The sequence below is a fragment of the Peromyscus eremicus genome, chromosome 8b (genome assembly GCF_949786415.1).
Source record: "Peromyscus eremicus chromosome 8b, PerEre_H2_v1, whole genome shotgun sequence".
Classification (NCBI taxonomy): Eukaryota; Metazoa; Chordata; class Mammalia; order Rodentia; family Cricetidae; genus Peromyscus; species Peromyscus eremicus.
This window is the reverse complement of record NC_081424.1, coordinates 10,977,773-11,000,023: the sequence shown is the minus strand read 5'-3', so window position 1 is coordinate 11,000,023 and position 22,251 is coordinate 10,977,773. Positions and strand designations below refer to the sequence as shown.

The following is a 22,251-nucleotide window of genomic DNA, read 5'->3' as shown; positions in this document are numbered from 1 at the left end:
ACTCTTGTCTGGAAGAACTGAAAAGGAGGCCCAAGTCATTACATGCAGTGATGGCTCTCTGTAAGAGGACCAAGTGACTCCTGTGTACCTTTTAGTACACCATACCCACAGACTTCCAATGTGACACTGAATCCACAAATACATTGCAGAATATTTGTTTAACTATGCAAAAATGTGTTGCACTAGTTTATGTTGCAGAACATTTGTTTGTAAAGATGTGTTGTACTTGTTTAACTATGTAAAGATGTGTTGCTGTTTTACCTTGCCTGCCTAAGGCACCTGACTGGTCTAATAAAAAGGTGAATGGCCAGTAGCGAGGGAGGAGGTATAGGTGGGACTTCTGGGCAGGGAAAGTAAGTAGGAGGAGGAATTTAGGTTCTGAAAGAAAGAAAAAGAAACACCAGGGAGACGTCAGTGGCCAGACAGACAGACATGGAAGAAGCAGGGAAGCAGGACATACAGAATGAAAGAAAGGTAAAAAGCCCCAAGGCAAACTGTAGATGAATGGAAACAGGTTAAATTAAGTTAAAAGAGCTAGTGGGAAAAGCCTAAGCTAAGGCCAAGCATTCATAATTAATATTAAGTCTCCATGTCTTTATTTGGGAGCTGGTTGGCGGCCCAAAGAAAATTCCGAATATATATAGATTTCTAGTAGCTCTTTTTTTCTTTCCCACATTGTATGGCAATTGTTTTTGTGTCCTGAAGACCAGCAGTTCTAGAAGAGTAGTGTGTGTTTGTTTCCTTGTTAAAGAAAAGTGTCCTTACACTGTCTTGATGCTTCTTGAGTTTAGAGATCTGGTCTCCTTTGCTTTCCATCTTCCTGACTAATTGCTCCAGCACATGCTCTGCATCATCAGAGACTGAACGGCTTCCAGCTTGCAGCATCTGTTTCCGTAGTTCTTTGTGTTCCCTACAGAGAAGAGCAAACCTCAGGCAGGGCTGGGGATGTAACTCAGTCAGAGAATGCTTCTCCACACATCAGGTCCTCTGTTCAATACTCAGCAATACAAACAAATAAGTAAACAAAACCACAAAAGTAGTATTGTCTGACATGACACATGGATTATTTCTGCTGATTAAAAACAGAGCAAATACAAGCCAGGTGGTGGCACACGCCTTTAATCCCAGCACTCAGGAGGCAGAGGCAGGAGGATCTCTATAAGTTTGAGGCCAGCCTGGTCTACAGAATGAGTTCTGGGACAGACTCCAAAAACGACACAGAGAAACCCTGTCTCGAAAAACTAAAAACAAAACCCAATAAACCAGAGCAAACATCAAATACTGTTATAGATCATCTGTTGGTCACATCTAATTTTTTGCTCAACTATGAGTTTTAGTTAAGAGTAAAGTATTAATCTTCAAAAATAGTCACTGGCATTAGGATATATAACTAAATCATGATAACCATAATCATTTAGAACTATCTCAGTATCTAGCTGTTCAACAATCTAAAAAATAATCTAAATTCTTGGTGTTCTCAGCTAAAAAGAACGAACAGTTCTACAGGGCTTGGCCGGGGCAACACGCGGTCCTCCTCGGTTCCATGTCTGGGACTGGAGATACTGTCAAGAGAATAGTCACGTGTGCAGCGGCAGTTCATGAGCTCAGCCGGTCTGCCACCTAAGTCACGAGTTCTGATGTGTATGTTGAAATGTATTTAAGCATGGGATATAACACAATGACTCTTGTGCAGATCTTCCTTACTGGGGATGCTTCCAAATTTATAATGCAGACCAGGCAGGATCTAAAAGGAATGATAGTCTTACTTGCCTAATGAAATAACCCACATAATTAAAAGATTTTAAAAGAAAAGTGTATTCTCCTTCTAAAAGCTCTTCTGAGTTCTAACCTAAAGTCTTCAGACTCGATACATTTGATTCATAGTATTTATCTATCAGTCTAAATCTCTGGAATACAAGAAAGTAGTAATTAGACATAGTTAAAAAGTTAAATATGAGAGTAGATACAATGAAAAGTAGTATCAGTGTTTGTAGATCAAAACAAAGTAAGTCCACATGGTCAGAGAGGCCTTAAGAGTGTATAGGTGGGAGCTAGAGAGATTGCTACGGGTGGAGAGTGTGTCCTGCTCTTGCAGAGGACTGGAGTTGGGTACAGCCCTGGGTCCCTCCGGCTGCAGGGGGCCCAGCTCCTCTCCTGCTCTTACAGAGGACTGCAGTCAGGTACAGCCCTGGGTCCCTCCGGCTGCAGGGGGCCCAGCTCCTCTCCTGCTCTTACAGAGGACTGCAGTCGGGTACAGCCCTGGGTCCCTCCAGCTGCAGGGGGCCCAGCTCCTCTCCTGCTCTTACAGAGGACTGCAGTCGGGTACAGCCCTGGGTCCCTCCGGCTGCAGGGGGCCCAGCTCCTCTCCTGCTCTTACAGAGGACTGCAGTCGGGTACAGCCCTTGGTCCCTCCAGCTGCAGGGGGCCCAGCTCCTCTCCTGCTCTTGCAGAGGACTGGAGTCGGGTACAGCCCTGGGTCCCTCCAGCTGCAGGGAGCCCAGCTCCTCTCCTGAGGTCTGTGAGTGCACATACCTACTCCCACACAGCGTTTTCTAAACCAGTGAGAGTAAATCTTCATGAAATGACTTTATAGGTGACAGTGTTCCTAAAAGTGACAAGAAGACATGTATCTAAATACGTACGGTTATTTTAAAAAGAATAAGCACTTACACAATCATCTGGTCCAGTTCCTCTTGCATTGCCATCAAAAGCTCAGACAAATCGTCACAGATGAAAATGGGCTCTCCTGAGCTCAGAGGTCGAGCTTTGGCCTGGGAACTTGTTCTGAGAGCCTTGTACAGAGACTGCGGCTCAGGGACTAGAACAGGTTTCTGAAGGTAATGCAGCCCGTGGGGATGCGTCATCTGCAGAAGGGTTACAAGCCTGCATTAGAGGAACAGCCCACAACGGACAGCTGGGAGAAGAAAGCGCTATGAACAGACTAGTGCTTGTCAGTCTACGCGCTGGTTAGATTGCTGTCACCCCGACGCAAACTCAGGCCATCTGAGAAGAGGGAACCCCAGCTGAGAAATGTTGCCATCCCCTGGCCCACTGGCATTTTCTTTATTAATGATTGATGGGGGTGGGGGGGAGAGGGGGGACAGTTCACTGGGGGCAGTGCCACCCTTGGGCAGGTGGTAAACTGAGCAAGCCATGGAGAGCAAGGCAGTAGGAATCATCCCTCCATGGTCTCTGCTTCAGTTCCTGTCTCCAGGTTCCTGTCCCAACTTCCCTTCACGGAGGACTGTAAACTGAAATAAGCCTTTCCTCCCCAGGATGCTTTTGGTCAAGAATAGAAAGCTACTGGGTGGTGAATAAACAGCATTTGCAGCAAAGTCTGCTAAACCATGATCTTTATTTTTACCCTCTTACCTTTTCCTTCTCCAAAAACAGAGCTCTAAACCTGGGGTCCATCTGCTGAGGTGGTTCTCGTTTTAAACACTTAGTTTTCTAAAGGTTGGCAAGGGAAAAAGGAAGCAAAGTGCTATTTTAATGTATATTTATGATATGAAAAACTCTCAAAACACAACAGCAAGTGTAAGTGCAATTTGAATGTAGGAGCAGACCTGAATAAACATTCGACTGGTGAAGACACATGAAGAGGAGGTCAACAACCTTGCGATTAAGGAAACTCAGGCTAATATAAAATACGAAAACCAAAAAGGAAACATCACCACATGTCCATTAAAATGGCAAAATAAAAAAAAAAAAAAACAGCGATGACATCAATCAAATATTGTCAAGAATGCAGAGAAACTACATCACTTGCATATTGGTAAAACCACTTTGGTGACAAGTTGGCAGTTTCTTATAAAGTGAAACATGTACTTATCACATGGCCTAGCAACTGCGCTCTTGAGGAATTATCCTAGAAAAATAAAAACTGACATTCACACAAAAGCACCATCAACACACACACACAACAGCTTTACTTGTGACGGCTGAGAAGAAGCCGCCGCAGGGACGGATGGAACTGTAGGAGATCCTTGACACTGATTAGTGTGGAAGGAAAAGTGAATCTGTAACAACCCAGAAGGAACTCCAGGGACAAAGGCAACCCCCAAAGCTCAAACTGTATAACTCTATTTGACTTTTCCTCTCCCTGGGATACAGTCTCAATATCTACTGCAGGCTGGTCTCAAATCATGGCAATCCCACTGCCTCAGCCTCCTCAGAACTTAGATTGCAGACATGTGCCACAGTGCCTGACTATACAGGATTCTTGAAATAAGAAAACCGCAGAGAAGGCAAACAGAGCACCCTGGCTGGGGCTGGGGGAGGGGCCTCAGGCTGGCGACAGAGCGGGGAGGGAGAAACGTTGGGTATCTTGATTACTGTAATGGCTGCATGAATCCACACACATAATAGATCTATGTAACTCTCAGGCTCTCAGTTACCATTAGAATTCCACCTCTGCCTCCACTGTTCCTAAAACCCTTCAATGGGTGCCAACCACTTAGAGTGAAAGTTCAAATTCAACACCACCACCCAGTTTTAGACAGGAGTCTCACTGTTTGCCAGCCCAGCCAGTAACTTACTACTTACTTCAGGTTGGTGCTAACACAGGGCCCTGCTCTCAGCCTTCTGAGAACAGGAACAGTAAATGCACATCACTACACCTGGCTTTAAAAGTTAGCTTTTTTTTTTTTTTTTTGAGACAGTGTCTTATTAGCCCAGGATGGCCTTGAACCCCAGATCTTCCTGCCTCAGGCTCCCGCACGCTGAGAGTATGGCTGTGCATCTCTGTCCCCAGCGGGACTATATTACAATACATCTCTCCTCTCCCCAGTGTGTTCCCTTTAGGATTCACAGGCTGACTGCAGGGTGGTGGCTCTGCATCACTCCCCATGTGTTCTTCTGTCTACACAGTGCTAGAAGACTCAACACATCCCTGCTTGTTCTTGAACTCCTGAACTTCCTGCCTCAGCCCCAGCCCTGGGACTCTAAGCACGTGCCATCATGCTGGGTTTATCTGTCTCTGTCTCTTAGAGACACTGGTCTAAGTATAACAAAACATGTGAGCTGAATATTCACTGGGACATGGAGACACAGTATCAGAGATACATGGGCACTCCTGAACTCTGACCCTATCTCCAGCCATGCCAGAGCTCCTTTTAAAGGGAAACATGGGTATTTTCACACCCCATGAGCTTGCCAGTGGAATCAGTGCTTTACTAAGTGATTTTGCTGTTAATTACCCTCTTCTCTTTCAGGAGGTATATTTTCTTATATTCCTTTTATCATCTCATAGTTTCTACAATAAATATGTAAAGTTAAAATTCTATCTTATCAGATAAAAGGTGGCACTAAACAAACATTTAATAAAAGCCATTGTTCCATTTGCAAATTATTTATAGTGTTTCTCCATTTGGATTTCCAGTTCAAATCCCATTACTCAAATAAGACATTAAAAACAGATTAAGGAAATAAGCAAAATAAGTGGTTTTCATTATTATAGCTATAACATTATTTTTTGTTTTTCTATTTTTTGTGTTGTGGTCTATATGTTTGTATGTTTGTGGGCACATATGTGAGGAGTGTGTGTGTACATGTATGTGCATACATGTGGAGGCCCAAGGTCGATGATGAGAATCATCCTAGATTGCCTTTCTACCTAATTTCTCGAAGGCAAGGCCCTATAATCAAACTCAGAGCTCACTGATATGGCTAATTTCTCTAGCCAGCTTGATGGCAGTTTCCTTGTTTCTACTTTTCAAGGACCTAATTACCAGGGGGCTGCCATGCCCACCAAGTATTTAAGTAGGAGACGGACTGCATCCCTCATGCCTGCTCAGCAAACAACCACCCCTGAGCCATCTCCTCAACTCTGAACATAGTTATAAAAATTATTAAGGGCCAGGGAAATGGCTGGATGTGTAAGGCCCCTTCTCAAAGCTCCGACGACCTGAGTTCAACCCCTGGAACCCACACGGTGGAACAAGCCCTGCAAGTTGTCCTCCGACCTCCATTTGCATGCCATGGCACCTTGTGTGGTGCACACGAGTGCATGCACACCCACACCCACACATGCGTGCGCACACACTGAATAAATAAATGTATAACAAAATGCAGCCAGCTAGCCAGGTGTACATGGCATCCCATCCACTCAGGAGGCGCAGGAAGGAGGACTGAAGTCAGGGTCAGCCCAGGGTACATGGCAAGTCTGAAGCCAACCCACCTACTGGTGGGTAACCCTGTCTCAAACATTAAATAAAACTTCAATCTTTGTTTTTACTGTATATGTATTTATATAAAGCAGCATTTAGGGTTTTTTTGTTTGTTTGTTTGTTTTTTTGGACACAGAGCCACATCAGGTCCAGTCTCTCTCTCTCTCTCTCTCTCTCTCTCTCTCTCTCTCTCTCTCTGCCTGGTGCCTGTGGGTCAGGATGGAAAGCTCTCAGCTGCTCGCTACTTCCCACCATGATGGTAATGGACTGAACCTCTGAAACTGCAAGCAAGCCCTAATTAAATGCTTTATTTTATAAGAGTTGCCTTGGTCATGTGTCTCTTCACAGTAACAGAAAAGTCTTTTATCATAAATATCTTCTAAACCTTTCTGGAAAGAAGCAGACAAGATTAAAGGGAGAATAAATGTATACCATAAAGTTAGGAAGTAACATCTGCGGAAGCTGTCTATGCATACCTTGGGTGGCTTCTTCTTTTCCTTACAGTGCTGTGAATGTGAAACTGTAGACATTAAAATTTTGCTGATTTCCAGTCCAGTTTGCAGCTGTAAAATTAAAGAAATAATTCATAAGACCAATCTGTAACAAGCTTCTTTATATGTAATGAAAGTTGAGATCTCAGCTTTTGAGTATAAAACACTCTCTGAAGCCAAGCACTGCTTAGCTGCTGTTACTTGGATGGAGCTGAAGCAGGGTTGCTTGAGCCTAGGAGCTCAGAGCCAGCCTGGGGCATTGTGAGACTCCGTGTTAAAAAAAAACAATAAAAATAATGCCCCAAACCCAAAAATCTTTTGAGAAAGAATATCCCATAATACATTGGTTTGGTAATTATAATTATTTTCTGTTTATAATAGAATAAATTAAAGAGAGAGAGAGAGAGAGAGAGAGAGAGAGAGAGAAAGAGAGAGAGAGGTGTATGTGCATGTGTGGTGTATGTGCATGTGTGGTGTATGTGCATGTGTGGTGTATGTGCATGTGTGGTGTATATGCATGTGTGGGGTATGTGCATGTGTGTATCTCAAGCTGAAGCTGCTGTATGCTAGGAGTCAGTTATCTCAACAGAGAATATTATGTATGTGCAGGGTTTTGACAATGTATCCGAGTATATGGATGCACTGGCTAAGTGAGAATTTTGTTAGCACAGCGAACCAGACAGTAGTAACAATCCGGAACACCCGAACCGAGTGTGGACTAGGGTTTCGGTCATGAGAATGAAGTATGTAAAGACGTGCAGTCACTGGATAGACTAAAGGATGCTATTGACCTCACACGCTTTGTCTTGAAATAGCTTGCGCTGATGTTCCTCTTCCTTTAGTTTTTCCTCTAGATACTTTATCTTATCCTGCAAGAGAACAAACACGTATGAAAACCAGAGCCAAGTGTCCTTTCCAAGATGGTCCTAAGGGTCTCGACTTTTAAAAGGTAGCAAGTTAGAGTAGAAAGTAAGAAGAAGGAATGGCAAAAGATGCCAAGCTTCCTCTTGGCTTTCTAGCTCCGCTTCCTTCCTTGCTATTACTTGAGAGCAAGTGAAAGCAACTAAACCCACAGCTTCATCCGCAGCCACCACCAGATCCACGGAGAACAAACCACAGCTTCATTCATGGCCACCACCATACCCACGGAGAACAAACCCACAGCTTCATCCACCACCAGACCCATGGAGAACAAACCCACAGCTTTACTACAGCTACCACCAGACCCATGGTGAAGCTCCCGAGAATGTTACAGCTTTTAAAGCTATTACGGCTGTGGGTCTAAACGTTCACTCAAAAACAAACAGTAGCAATGTCGGCCACGTGCATGCAATGGGGGACAGTGTGGTCACATTCATGTGATGGGAGCAGGGCAGGAAGACGCCTGAGAATGGAAGGCTTGTCCCTGGTTCCTGAAGAGCTGATGCTATGCTCTGCCAAACAAGGGTTGTGATAAGCACAAGGGCTAGCAAGACAGCCCAGCAGGTAAAGTACCTGTCACACAAGTCTGGTCACTTGAGTTTGATCCCTGGAACCATGTAGAAGCGGAAGGAGAGATCCAATTCCACAAAGCTGTCCTCCGGCCTCCACACATATGCCATGGCATCCATGCACCCCCACCCCATCATTCACATACACAATAATAAACTTAAAAGATGCTAAAAGAGTGATACACAAGCAAAGTAGCAAAGCAGTGAGAACAGTTTGAAAAGGACCATCATGCACTGCATCCCTCACACACATACTACATCTTATGTTGTGCGGTTCGGAACAGGAACCATGACAGAGTGTCAAGGGAGAGCTCCTGAGTCCTGGAGCCCTGAGCAGGGCCTACAAAGAGGACAAGAGGTTCCAGAGCAGTTCTGGGAAGCCAGAAGGACTGGGGCGGGGGTCGGGGGCGGGGTGTAGGACAGGCAATAGAGACTACCTAGCTAATACTTTAGGTCAGACACCTGACAGATGGAGATGCTCTGCCATCTTAGAGTTGGACTTTGCTGTCAGCAGACAAGCTCACTCAGGCCACGACAGAACACACTTTCTCCACGGGCAGGAGTCACCCGGATTTCTGAGAACTGTACATGAAGTGCTCTAAATCCCGACTGCTCATTCCCATACCACGGCAGCTCTGCTTCCCGCTGGCGCCATCACCTCAGAGAAGCAGAGCTCACCTCAGCAGTCTGCTGGGCGGTTGTCAGTGTGAAACACTCCTGCTCTAAGACATCGAGCTTGGCAAGCTTAGCGTGCAGCTTCAGCTGGTCTTCTTCTTTTTCCCTTTGAAGCTGGGCCTGGAAAAGATGAAAAAGCCATCTACATTTGGCAAGTGGTGCCAACAGATCAAGAGTAACATGGTTTCTGAGAAATCAAAGCCTAACATAATCAGCTGCTAGAAACATGTATAGACAGGTCTACACGTCAGGTGCTTACAAGCAGAAAACAAGAAAATCAAACCCTTCTAAGGAGCAAGTGTAATATGTGACGAAATGTCGCTGGATTAGCACTGAGAGAATAAACCTCTTTGCGTCCTTATACAACAGTGGTACTAGGGAGAGCATCACACAGAACCTACACCGAAGAGCTGAGGTGTGACTCCGGTGACAAGCCCACTCCCAGCTCCAGCCTCTACCACAGGAGCAGCTGGGATAAAGCACAGCAGGGAGTAACCCACACACATGCACACGGAGTTCCCACACACATGCACATGGAGTTCCCACACACATGCACATGGAGTTCCCACACACACATGCACATGGAGCTCCCACACACACATGCACAGGGAGTCCCCACACACATGCACACCGAGTCCCCACACACATGCACAGGGAGTTCCCACACACATGCACAGGGAGTTCCCACACACATGCACAGGGAGTTCCCACACACATGCACAGGGAGTTCCCACACACATGCACAGGGAGTTCCCACACACATGCACAGGGAGTTCCCACACACATGCACAGGGAGTTCCCACACACATGCACAGGGAGTTCCCACACACATGCACAGGGAGTTCCCACACACATGCACAGGGAGTTCCCACACACATGCACAGGGAGTTCCCACACACATGCACAGGGAGTTCCCACACACATGTACAGGGAGTTCCCACACACATGCACAGGGAGTTCCCACACACATGCACAGGGAGTCCCCACACACATGCACACCGAGTCCCCACACACATGCACAGGCTGTTTTACAGGACTGTTTATTACTACATTGTAATAAGGGTCAACTGTTGAGGGGCAAAGAAGAACATAAAAACGGCTCTAAAAGGGAAAGTCTACTAATGAGAACAAAATGAAGAGCAACCACTAAAAGCAGTCTTGGCGACCTATGGCCCAACAGTGCCATCTTAGAGAAGAGAGGGGAGTAAGATGAATGCCTACTGGAGAAATACAGGCTAAAAATATTCCAAATGTAATTTAAAATGTTGACACATTAAAAAAAACACCCCAAAACACCAGAAATAAAAAAGTAGAATCAACACACAGGAAACCAGACAGAGGGGCATTGTCAGAACACGGTCCAGAGATGGAATCGTCCGAGGAGATTTCTGAGTGCTTGTGAGAACACCTCAGGAAAACAAGGCAACAGTCTTGGGACCTTAGTTGTTCTTGGAATGTGCTTTTGTATTCCTCCCAGGTGTAGCAGATAGGAGTGAGTCTACGCAGATCACTCATTATTGCTTGCTGTTGTTATTCACTTAAATGTCTACACTGTTCTTGATATGTCTCTATGGAAAAACACGGTTTTGCCACATACAGCTTGTCACTGTGATTGTATACAGCCTGAACGCATGAGAACTCTACTCAGGTGACCTTTCTTAACCCCCAGAGTATAAACTGTCTGAGGCTCTGAACAGAGTTGGCTATTGTATGCGACTTTAGTGGCTTCCTTATCGTCTCCATCCCCCTAGGTCCCACCAACCCTAGAGCGGTAAACAGTGCATCAACTATGAAACTGTTGAAAATTAAAAATAAAGAGAAAGTCTTACCAGCATCCTGAGAAGCAGACACATCACACACAGAGGGAAGAAGATAAGACTGGCCATTAGATACCATGAAAGCTGAAGACAACTGAGACAAAATCTTTTTGTGCTGAAAATGTAAAGCTGGGCATTATTGTACACGTCTGTAATCATAGTACTCAAGCTGTTGAGGCAGGAGGATCATCGTGAACCAGTAGCCAACCTAGGCAATAGAGCAAGGTCAAGGGCCTGCCCTTTAGAGACTATCTCAAAACAAGGCAGCAAACAAAAATAATAGCTCCCTCAAACAATAACAATAAACAAACACACAGGGCAAGACAGACGGCTCAGAGGGTACAGGCACTTGCTGTTCAAGCCCGATGCCCGAGTTCAATCCCTGGAACCCACAATCGAGGCCCAGTAGGGTGGCGTGCATCTGTCAGCAGAAGCTGAACTGTGTGCAAGCTCACAGGCCAGTTAGCACGGAATATGCAGCTCGGCTGCAGAGACAGAGAGGCAGGACCCTGCCTCAAAACAAAAGGAGGAGAAAATGGACATCTGAAAAGTGTGCCATCACATGTGTGCTCCAACACCACACACTTCCACACCTAAACACACACACACACACACACACACACACACACACACACAGAAAATGGACATCTAAAAAGTGTGCCATCACATGTGTGCTCCAACACCACACACTTCCACACCTAAACACACACACACACACACACACACACACACAGAAAATGGACATCTAAAAAGTGTGCCATCACATGTGTGCTCCAACACCACACACTTCCACACCTAAACACACACACACACACACACACACACACACAGAAAATGGACATCTAAAAAGTGTGCCATCACATGTGTGCTCCAACACCATACACTTCCACACCTAAATACACACACACACACACACACACACACACACACACACACACACACACAAAACAGACAAACAAAATATAAAAGCCACAAACTAGAATTCTGTATCTAGCAAAAACACCTCGCACAAATATGTCTGAAATAAAGGCTTCTCCAGGTACAGAAATGCTAGAAGAATATTTGGCATTAATTTTTATCTTCAGATTGAAGGAAACTCAATCTATGCAGAAAAATGAAAAGCACTGGAATTAAAATGTAAATAAATATAGATTTTATTTAAAGGACAATAAGAAATGTAAGAGCGCTAATAACGAGTCACGGGTTGGTTTATAATATGTAAAGTAAATGGAAGCTGTAGTACAAATGCAGGTAACTGGAGGCACACTGTAGGAAGGGTCTTTCACGTGAAGTGTTTATTACTAATTCATGGCAGACTGTGGCAGTCAGAATACAGCTGTCTGGAGGAAGAGGAGATAAAATGTTTAAGAAGAAATCACCAGAGCTGGGGGTACTGGTTCATGCCAGAAACACCAGTCCCTTGGGAGGCTAAGGGCGGACGACTGTGAGTTCAAACTGACCCTGGCACCAGACTGAGACCTTGTCTCAACACAAATAAATATACAAGTAAAAATAAACGAGGAACGGGTTGAGGAAGTAACTCAACAGTGGAGCACTTGCCTGGGAGGTACAATGTCCACAGTTCAATTCCTTGTACCACACACACAAGCATGTGTGCACACAAAGAAATCACTAGTAAGATTTGAGAATATTTTTAAATGAATGAAATGAAAATAAAAATTCCCAAACTCTGTTGGATAAAGGCAAAAAATGTGTGGTAGGGACTTGATAACTGTAACTACAGAAATATAATAATTAAGAGAATTAAGGGATGCCTCGGGGTGAGGTAGATTGGCAGCTGCCTCCAAGTGACTCCAGGAAGAGCCAGACCACAGAGAACAGACTATTCCAAAGAGAGAGAGATGCGGAGCCCACCACAAGTCACAGAGGAGGTGACAGGACAGGGGAGGAAGGGCAAGGGAGCCAACAGGAATGGGCAGCACACGGCTTTAGTGTGGCTCCCGAGCAGGGGAGGGACACTGATGTCTCTCCAAAGGTAGGGCAGGCAGGCCGCGTAGTGAAGCAGCTCTGGGAAGCTACCAATCCATCTGGGAAATCTATCAGATGGTGACTCCTCTTGTGTGACAGACCAACGTTCAAGGAAGCCCTGTCCGTCATTCCCCATTTCAGAGGGCTGTGTGCAAGGGAGCCGGTCTAATGTTTCAAGACTGAGCTTTCTGGGGACCTGAAAAACAAGCAATGACCACAAGGCAGGGAGTAGCCGGGACTACATGCTGCAGCCCCTGGGAGGAGACAGTTGTGGCGGGAGAGGGGGTCACACCAGATGTTAAGAGGTTCCGGCTGTAGAAAGCTAGGCTCTGACAGGGAAGGGGTGGTGGACGGAGCTCCACCTCCTCCTGAGGATGGGAGCAGGCTCCATTACCTGAAGATAACTGTGGACAACGGGCAGCCCTGAGCCTGAGGTCAGCGACACCAGACCCCTTGTCGCTCAGGACCAGCAGAGTACCTACCCGGCGGAGCTGTGTGTCTCCCGGAGGGCAGTTCATGTGGAGCATAAACTGTGGCGTCAGAAAGCACGGAGCCTGGACACCCCAAAGATTTCAGGGCTCTGCATGCTCCCTACTCATCTATTTTTAATTTTAACTAAACAAATGTTAACTTCATAGCCTACTCTGTATCATTTTCTATCCTGTGTCATTAGCGCCGCAGGAGATTAAAGCGTCATAGCTTTAATCAACCCGAGGTGTGTTTTTTTCTTGTTTGGTCTGGTGTTGTTGGTTTCTCCTCTCTTAGAGTGACTGGGAATTACATCAGAAAGAGAAGGCTGCTCACAAAGACCCCCAAATAAAACCAGAAGAATGCCATACCAACAGATATGTAAACACGTGAAGCACGAAAAGGGGAGTACAACACCCCCAAAGATCAGACCCCCTCAATTAACAACTCTAAACAAATGAGGGGTTGAATGGAGGAGTCAAAGTCTACTTGCTAACAAGAGAGAACACACAGCGACATTAAAGAACACAGAAGCAAGAACAGCAAAGACAGGAACTCAGTTCAGGATGTGGGAGACAAAGTGAGAAACATGAGCAACTCAGGGAAGAAACCGCCATTTGGGGGAGGAGGAAACCCAGCCGAAATGTTAGAAATGAGAGACTCCATTCGCTAAATTAAAAACACAGCAGAGAGCATCACAGTCACAGCACGCAGTCCTAGCTCAGGCAGAGTGAGGACATCAGGAAGGGAGGAAGACGGAGGGACTTTACTCTCAGACTTCAACAAAGGACCAGCAAGCACGACCACACCTTTAAGAACCCTGGGACAGGAGCATCTACCAACTCTAAGACTCCCTCAGGCAGCGGAGGTGGGATAAGAGCTAACAGCTACTCTTCACTGTCAGCTTGACAGGATTTGGGATCACCATGGAAACACACCTTTGGGTGTGCCTCTGCTGGTGTTTACAGAAAGGTGTAGAAAAGAGGAAGGCCCAGTCTGAATGGAGGGGCACCAACTATCCCTTGGGCTGGGATCCCAAACTGAATAAAGGAGAACTCAAGCAGAGCCTCCTGACTGTGGATGCAAAGTGACCAGCAGGCTCCCATTCCTGCCACGGTGAGGAATAAGCTTGGGTAGAAAGAGACCACCATGGGAACTGATGTGTCCGGACAAGGCAGAACTGCAGTCTTGAAAAGAGGTGTGCTGTTCACGGGCACAAGAAGTACCCTGGGTTTTTATTCTAATTCAGGAGGTGACTGTGGCCTTTCCCCATTGGCTAGGGTCCAACTTCACAGCCTTTTGCAGTTGGCTAGTCTAAAAAGAATTCGTGCACAGGAAATGAAGGGGGAAAAGGTCAGCAACTTTAATCCTAGAACACAGCAGGGCCTTGTGTAAACAGAGGTTCTACAGGGTGTGTGTGTGTGTGTGTGTGTGTGTGTGTGTGTGTGTGTGTGTGTTAGTTAAAACATTCATATAAAAGTTTTACAAAGTGGAAAAGATAATACTTGACTCTTCCACACGAGTGTCGTGGTATTTGATGGAATAGTTCATGTTTCTTATCTTCCCATGATGGTCTGACTGTGACTCAAGGCTGCCTCTGTCAGGTGTCTGTAACAACAACAGGAAATGGTACTGAAGTGTGGGGCTGTCCAAGTGATAAACTTGACTTCATGGTTCTTAGGTGATCCGAACTAGTTTACGGGAAGAATGTGAAAGAGCTCAGAGCTGTGACTTAGAGAAGTGCTAGAACTCGATAAGCAGAGCCCAGGGGCCGTTCTGGGGAGGCTAGAGGAGAAAACTGACAAATCCACAGTGGTGTCCCAGTTCATGAAATTCCCAAGAGGAACCAGACTTGATGATAGAAGTGAGCTAGAGGCCGTCTACACTGCAGTCTAGTGACAAAAGGGCACTCCTTCCGCCCACATCCTGGGATCTCAAGTGAGGCTGAATTCAAAAGTAGAGGACAGGGCTCAGGACGGCTTGTCAGTTACGAACATTTGCTACTCATGTAGAGGACTTGGGTTTGGTTCCCAGTACCCACATCTGGTGCCTTATAACTCTCTGTAACTCAAGTTCCAGAAGATCCAAGCCCTTTTCTGGCCTACTTGGGCACCCACACATGTGTGCATATGTGCTTGCATGGAAGGACACACACACACACACACACACACACACACACACACACACACACATTTTAAAAAGTAATATAGTAATTTGTTTGGTAGAGGAAATTTCAAGGGAAGCTTTTGGTTTTGGTTTTGGTTTTTGGTTTTTCGAGACATGGTTTCTCTGTGTAGCCCTGGCTTTCCTGGATCTCGCTCTGTAGACCAGGCTGGCCTAGAACTCACAGAGATCCACCTGCCTCTGCCTCCCGAGTGCTGGGATTAAAGGCGTGCGCCACCACCGCCCGGCCTCAAGAGAAGATTGTATTCAGCCTGTGGCATAGTTATTGCCTACTGCACTGAGAGAGCAAACAGTGGACCGGACAAACATGAAAATGGGCAGTGCAGTCAAGAAGAGAGCGCTGAGCAAATGCCGTGTTGCGGCCGAGGTGGGATGGACAGCCATGCTAAGTGTTAGAGATAACAGTTCCATTAAAGAGAAGCCGGGTCCTGTCCTCGGGACAACAGGAAGGGTGCTATGGGGGTAAGACCTAGGCCATGGAAGGTTCCAGCTTGTGAAAATGCAAATTCATTTGAAAGCCGAGGGTCTGAACTGGGAACGCCATTAGAAGAAGGGCTCACTGTTTGCAAACAACTCTGTAGGCACACAGAGACCACACTGGGGTCCAAGAGCTCCAACCACATCTTGGGCTGGCAGAAGAACTTGGCAGTGTCATCCACATGGTCTTGGGTTTGCATAAATGAAAGATGGAAGAGTGAGAGGTCATCAAAGTCTGCACCAAGATGCCTTAACGACCACTGAAACTAGGCAACGTGTGACAGGTTCCAAGTTCCTGCAAAGGGGCCCAGAGAGGCTACTGCATGAAGCAGTCAAGGTGAAGCCTAAACTGCAGTGAGACCCCAGGATGTTGGAGATGTCAACATCATGGGACATCGCAGGAAAGTCACAAGCGTATAGTAGACCTGGCCCAAGGGAGAGGCTGTGTGCTGCAGGCAGGAGAGCTGGAGGATATGACTCCTTAGAGAGGCTGTGTGCTGCAGGCAGGAGAGCTGGAGGATATGACTCCTCAGAGAGGCTGTGTGCTGCAGGCAGGAGAGCTGGAGGATATGACTCCTCAGAGAGGCTGTGTGCTGCAGGCAGGAGAGCTGGAGCACATGACTCCTCAGAGAGGCTGTGTGCTGCAGGCAGGAGAGCTGGAGGATATGACTCCTCAGAGAGGCTGTGTGCTGCAGGCAGGAGAGCTGGAGGACATGACTCCTCAGAGGCTGTGTGCTGCAGGCAGGAGAGCTGGAGCACATGACTCCTCAGAGAGGCTGTGTGCTGCAGGCAGGAGAGCTGGAGCACATGACTCCTCAGAGGCTGTCACCAGTCACCACACATACAGCACAAGGTTGATGCTGGCCCTGCTGACTCTCAGTCTTGTTCTGGTTGATCTTTTCTTGTATGGCCCCACTCTTCTTTGTAATGGAAATGTCCACTCTGTATCACTGCATGCTGGAATTCTTTGTGATTTTATAGGAGCTCCAAGTGAAGAGTTTGTCTTGAGTCTCAGAAGGGATTTAGGATTCCAGAACAGTGTTGGACTGTTAAGATTACAGGCACTTACAGAGATGGACTAGGAGTATTTTATACTATGAGACGACAGTAAGACTTGAGGAGGCATGGGGTGGAGTGCTATGATCTAAAGCACATCTGCGTGGGTATCAGGTTGATAAAGCGTGCGACTGTGATGCCTAATCTTCACTGTCAACTTGACTGGACTTAGAATCACCATGGAAACACATTTATAGGTATGTCTATGAGAGTGTTTCCAGAGAGGTTTAAATTAGGAGGAAAGACCTACCCTGAATATAGGTGGCGTCATCCCATGGGCTGGGGTCCTGAAGTGAGTCAAAAGGAGAAGCAAACACTAGCCCCCACCTCTCTCTGTGTCCTGACTGCAGAAGATCGATGTAACCAGCTGCCCCATATTCCCGCCTCCATGCCTTCCGGCCAGGACGGACTACTATACTGTAAACTATGAGCCTTCCTTTGCTTTAGTGCTTGGGTCAGGAATCCTGCCATAGAAATGCAGAAAGCGATACAATCAATGAGCTACAGCAAAGCTTTCCGCAGCCTAGAGAAAGAAACGGACATCCAGTGTGAGAAGCATCCCCCGCACATATACACACAAAGGTAGTTAGCCCAACAAGGGCCCATATTTCCTGAACTTCCCCTTCTCCTTTTCGCTAATTAGCCAATCACGTCAGACTGTGAGGTCAAGCTCCCACCAATGGGAAGGGATGCAACCACCACCCCCGCCAGGGGTAAAAGGCAGGCTTGCAGGCTGAGTGCTACTTCTAACCCAGTTTGGATTCTAGAGCACCCTTTTATCAAAAAGAAATCATCTTGCCCTATTACTTTCAGGTTCCTATGTTCATGTGTTCCTTTGTGCAGCACTGAGACTTCCCTCCACCCTCCGAACTTCCAAATACAAGGGGTACTCAGGACTCCAAATTGACATGCCTCAAGAAGAGCCACTCCATGACACATCACAGTTAAAAGACCAGAACTCCAGAAGAAATGATATTCCAAGCAGCGAGAGAAAACCAGCAGCAAAGGCGAACCCATCAGAATGTCAAACCTCCCAGCCAGGAAAAGCCCGGAAGCCAGGGAGCATGGAATGATGCATTTTAAGTTCCAACAGCAAGTAATTGCCAACCGAGAGACTACATCCAGAAAAGCTATCTTTTAAAATGAAGGAAGAAATACATTTGACAAGTACAAACTCAAGTCATTTATGACTAAGCCAGCACTGGGAAAGATGAAGAAACTCAACACACATGCCATAAAATCAACACAAATATCAGCTTTTCTTACATTAGTTGTGAATATTCGAGAAAGAAACCAAGAAACAATTCTACCCACAGGACGGAGAAGTGGGGTTCAGTGGAGGACTTTGTGGCTGGGAGTGTGGTCCTGGCCTCCACTTCATTGCTGACAGCAAGGTTTCACTTCCCTGTATGTCCCTGCTATGAGGCCACAGGCCCAAAGCAACCATGGACAGAAACGTTCAAACAGAAATAAACACTGTGTACTTTCTTTACTTGTCTATTTTATTTATGTATTTCTATTTCTTTTGAGTTAGGGTCTATCTATGCAGTTTTGGAACTCGTTATGTAGAGCAGGCCAGCCTTGAACTTAGAAAGATTCACCTGGCTTTGCCTCCATCGTGCCAGGCTTAAAGGTGTGCGCCACCACACCTGGCAAACTTTTCACTTCATGAGGTAACTATCTTAGGTGCCTCTTGACTGTACCTATGATTTTAATCTTTAGTTAATTTTGCAAAGTGCTCAGCTACCACATCTTCAAGAATTACTTATACATCAGTCTTCCTCTCCATTTAACACCTCCAGTTATATATCTGGTTAGACCTTTCTTACTCTGATACGTTACCTTTTCCTATTTCCTGAATGGACTATAACTTTGTCCTTTTGTTGGTCTGGGTGGTATGTGTCCATTTCTTGAGTTCTAGCAGATCTACAAGTTCTAAAATTCATTTTTAATATTTAATTCATTCTCAAAGCTGCTTGGCCATATTATGGTTTCTAACACTCAAAAGAAAATGCCATCTTCTTCCCCTGCCTCTTTTCCTTTTTGAGACAGAGTCTAATTATGTTGTCCAGAGCAGGCTCAAGGCTTCCACCTCGGTGACTCCTGCTTCGGCTGCATGGCCACCCCTGCCTTCCCTGTGCCGGCATTGCTTCCTCAGCTCAGACATTGGGAGCAGAGGTCTCTGCGTCCTGCGGATGCCCATCCTGCTCTGAGTCCCAGCTCAGCTTGTCGTCCAGGCTGTCTGCTTCCTTACTCAACTTCACAGAGCACGCAGCCTGAGGTTCCCTAGGCTTGCTGCTCTATGTAGGCCTTACGCTGATTGCCTGAGCCAGAAGGGCAGCTGTCAGAGGTACTGTCTCAACTGCCCCCTCTGAAGTCACAAACGCCTTCAGAAGAAACGAGCCAAAATATCAGGCCAAACCGTGGGGATTTACATCTGTACACAGTCTGAATCAGTCATTCTGCGCTACCTGGTTAACTCATGAGCTGCCTCCCTTCCCCCTCACCTCCCCCACCTCCTCCCTTATTTCTTGTGCTCTTCTTCAGATTATCTGTTAATTTCTTCTTGTTTTCATTACAAGGCTGTCAGCCTAAATGGCACAGTCTACCATCGCTTTAGGTGAAAATCTCCTATACAGCCTTTTATCTCCCTTTGGTTATATAGGAAAATTTCCCCATATTATATTCTTCAAAAGAACATCCTCGAAGGAAAGAATGGGTACCTGTTGTTCTAGGATCATAGCCTTTTCTCGTTCTACATTGAGAACCATTCTCTTTGTGTATTCGAGTTGCTTCTCTAGGAGAACACAACGAGACTGGGCTGAGCTTAGCTGGATGCTTATATCTATGAAAGACAAAATAATGAGTTCATTAGCTGATTATTACATAGATCAGGGATTTAGTCAGAGCGCAAACTCAACCCAAAGCTCAAAGTGACTGTGTGTATGAGGATGTCAACTGTCTTTCTCTGTTCCCTCTCCCTTATTCCCTGGTCAGGCCTCTCACGTGACAGCAGCCATTGGTTCAGTTTGCCTGGCTGGCCAGCAAGCAACTGCGCCCTGCCTCTCTTTCCTGCCACCCCAAGCTGGAGGTCTGGGTACTCCCAGCCATGGTCAGCTGTTTTAGAGGGGTGCTGGGGACTAACTGTGGCCTCCTTCTTGTACAGCAAGCGCTCTTACTGACTCATTAATGGGGGTCTGAGAACAACCTGTGGGTTTCAGTTTTCACGTTCTACCATTTCAGTCCTGGGACTCGAACTCAGGACGTCAAGTCTGGCAGCAAGCAGCCATCGAACTGGGTCTCTCCTCTACTCCTCTTTTTGTTTTTATAAAAAAAAATTTTTGTGTGTGAAGCAGTCTTTCACTTTGCAGCCCCAGCTAGCCTGGAACTTGCTATGTAGACCAGGCTAGCTATGAACACACAGAGATCTGCCCTGCCTCCCAAGCATTGAGATTAAAGGTGTGCCCACCAAGCCTGGCTCTCTCCTCTCCTTTGAACTACTGACCACTCAGTTAATTCTAAGAGGGTAAGTAACCAGTTTTTAATCCTTTCACTTTCATTAGTTTAATTTTGTTCAGTCTCATTTTTTTTTTCTCATTCTTCATTCTATTTGCAAGGTGAAACACAAACAGGCTTTATGTATTCGGGTGAATGTTTTATCAGGGAAACAAAAAAGTTTGAAGAAAAAATTATACAAAGAAATCACACTCTAAATTTCTTATCGAATGCCCTTTCCCTAATTTCCACAGAAGTCTCTACCTATCTATCTATCTCCTTTAAATAGTCCTATATTCCTCAAGTTGAATAAAATTATTTTCCATTCATTTTTATTTTTATGTTGTTTAATTACTATCATTGCTTTATATTTCAAATTAATGTTCAGCAAAAATATAAAGTAGTATTACGGGTTTAGCTGGTTTTATGATTTACTCTAAAAATATTCTAATTTCTAAACACAACTTGCCTAAGTTTTTTCTTTTGACTCAAATATTTATGAACTGGGGGCTGGGGATGCAGCTCAGTATAGAGTACTACAGTCCCTATACTGCACAGAGTAAGCCTGGTGGTGCACACCCGAAATTATGGCACTTGGGCTGGAAGCAGGAGGATTAGACATGCAAGGTTGTGGCTACTGCAAGTTCAAGACTTCCAGGGGGACGTGTAAGACCCTTGCCCCCAACAATGTATTTGTGAGCTAGAATAACAAATATAATGCAGGCAAGTTAAATTACATTAGTTTTCCACAAATATTAAAGTGCCTAAGACCGCGGCCTCACGCATTCTATGACAGTAAGAGCAGAGATGTTTGGGTAAGTCAGTTTCCCCTGGGCTTACTGCTGTCGAACTGAAGGCTCTGGCAACCCCACGTGCTGAGAACCATCATCCTTTACCTTTCTTCTGTTTAATCAGTTCCTGGTGGGCTAGATTCCGCTCGTTTGTTTCATTCTCCAAGGCTTTCTTATACTGCGCCGCCTCTCGGGACAGAGAGTTCAGGCTGTCTTCAGCCTGAGTCCGCTCCAGCTCTAGACGGTAGATCTTTTCCTGCAGCGTTTTTAATGCTGAAACAAGTGCTATTGAAAGGAAATTTGCTTGATGTTTTAAGTGAAAGTTTTTGAAAACTTAATAATAATCATAGTAACTTGGACAACAATAAAAATGAACAGTGTATATTTGCTAGTAGCCAGAAAATATATACAAGTTGATGTATAATACCCATAAAACGGAAATGATTCTAAAAAGGGATACACTTTCTATGGTGTATCTTGTAAGAATAAGAACCTACTACTGGATTAGTGATTTCTAGGACTGAAGCACTTGATACAAGCGTCACCTGGGGGGAGGAACCTCAAGTGAGAAGATGCCCCCCACCAGACTGGCCTGTGGGAAGGCCCGCGGTGCACCGGAGGGAAGGCCCGTGCTGCACCGGTGGGAAGGCCCGTGGTGCACCGGAGGGAAGGCCCGTGCTGCACCGGAGGGAAGGCCCGTGCTGCATCGTCTGACTAATCATTGACTGGAGGGCCCAGCTCACTATGGCCCAGGCCGTGCCATCTCTGGGCCGCTCATACGGGTACTATAAGAAAGCAGCTGAGCAGGCGTGAGGAGCAGACAAGTAGGCAGCATGCCTCCGTGGTCCTGCCTTGAGTCTGCCCTGACTTCCTTCAGGTATGGATGGAGTTCCACCTGAGAGTTGTAAGCGAAATAAACCCTCTCCTCACCAGGCTGTTTTGGTCATGGTGTTTTGTCACATCCATAGAAACCCTACCTAAGACAGCAACTATTATTACAGATTATTTTTTTGAAGGGGAATGGTCAGCTCTTATGAAGTAATTTGTAAAGCATAAAATATTTCTGGAGTCATAAATGTTTTCTAATTCAATTTTAAGGTTCTCTTAAGTTTATGTTTAAAAAGTTGCAATAGTCATATTTTATAGTTACA

The 22,251-nt window shown here is 45.8% G+C and overlaps 1 protein-coding gene across 3 annotated transcripts in view; it reads right to left on the bottom strand.

Annotated features, from left to right (window-relative positions):
• The window catches only part of Cep57l1 (centrosomal protein 57 like 1), a 57,318-nt gene that overhangs the window by 1,836 nt on the left and 33,231 nt on the right, over positions 1-22,251 (bottom strand). For all 3 annotated transcript variants that reach the window (XM_059272489.1, XM_059272490.1, XM_059272492.1), the window contains 8 exons: positions 21,206-21,385; positions 19,538-19,659; positions 8,827-8,943; positions 7,450-7,527; positions 6,644-6,730; positions 3,373-3,450; positions 2,671-2,864; positions 766-910 (listed from right to left, as the gene is read on the bottom strand). In XM_059272489.1, the coding sequence (XP_059128472.1) occupies positions 766-910; positions 2,671-2,864; positions 3,373-3,450; positions 6,644-6,730; positions 7,450-7,527; positions 8,827-8,943; positions 19,538-19,659; positions 21,206-21,385 (1,001 nt within the window). The remainder of the gene's footprint in view (positions 1-765; positions 911-2,670; positions 2,865-3,372; positions 3,451-6,643; positions 6,731-7,449; positions 7,528-8,826; positions 8,944-19,537; positions 19,660-21,205; positions 21,386-22,251) is intronic.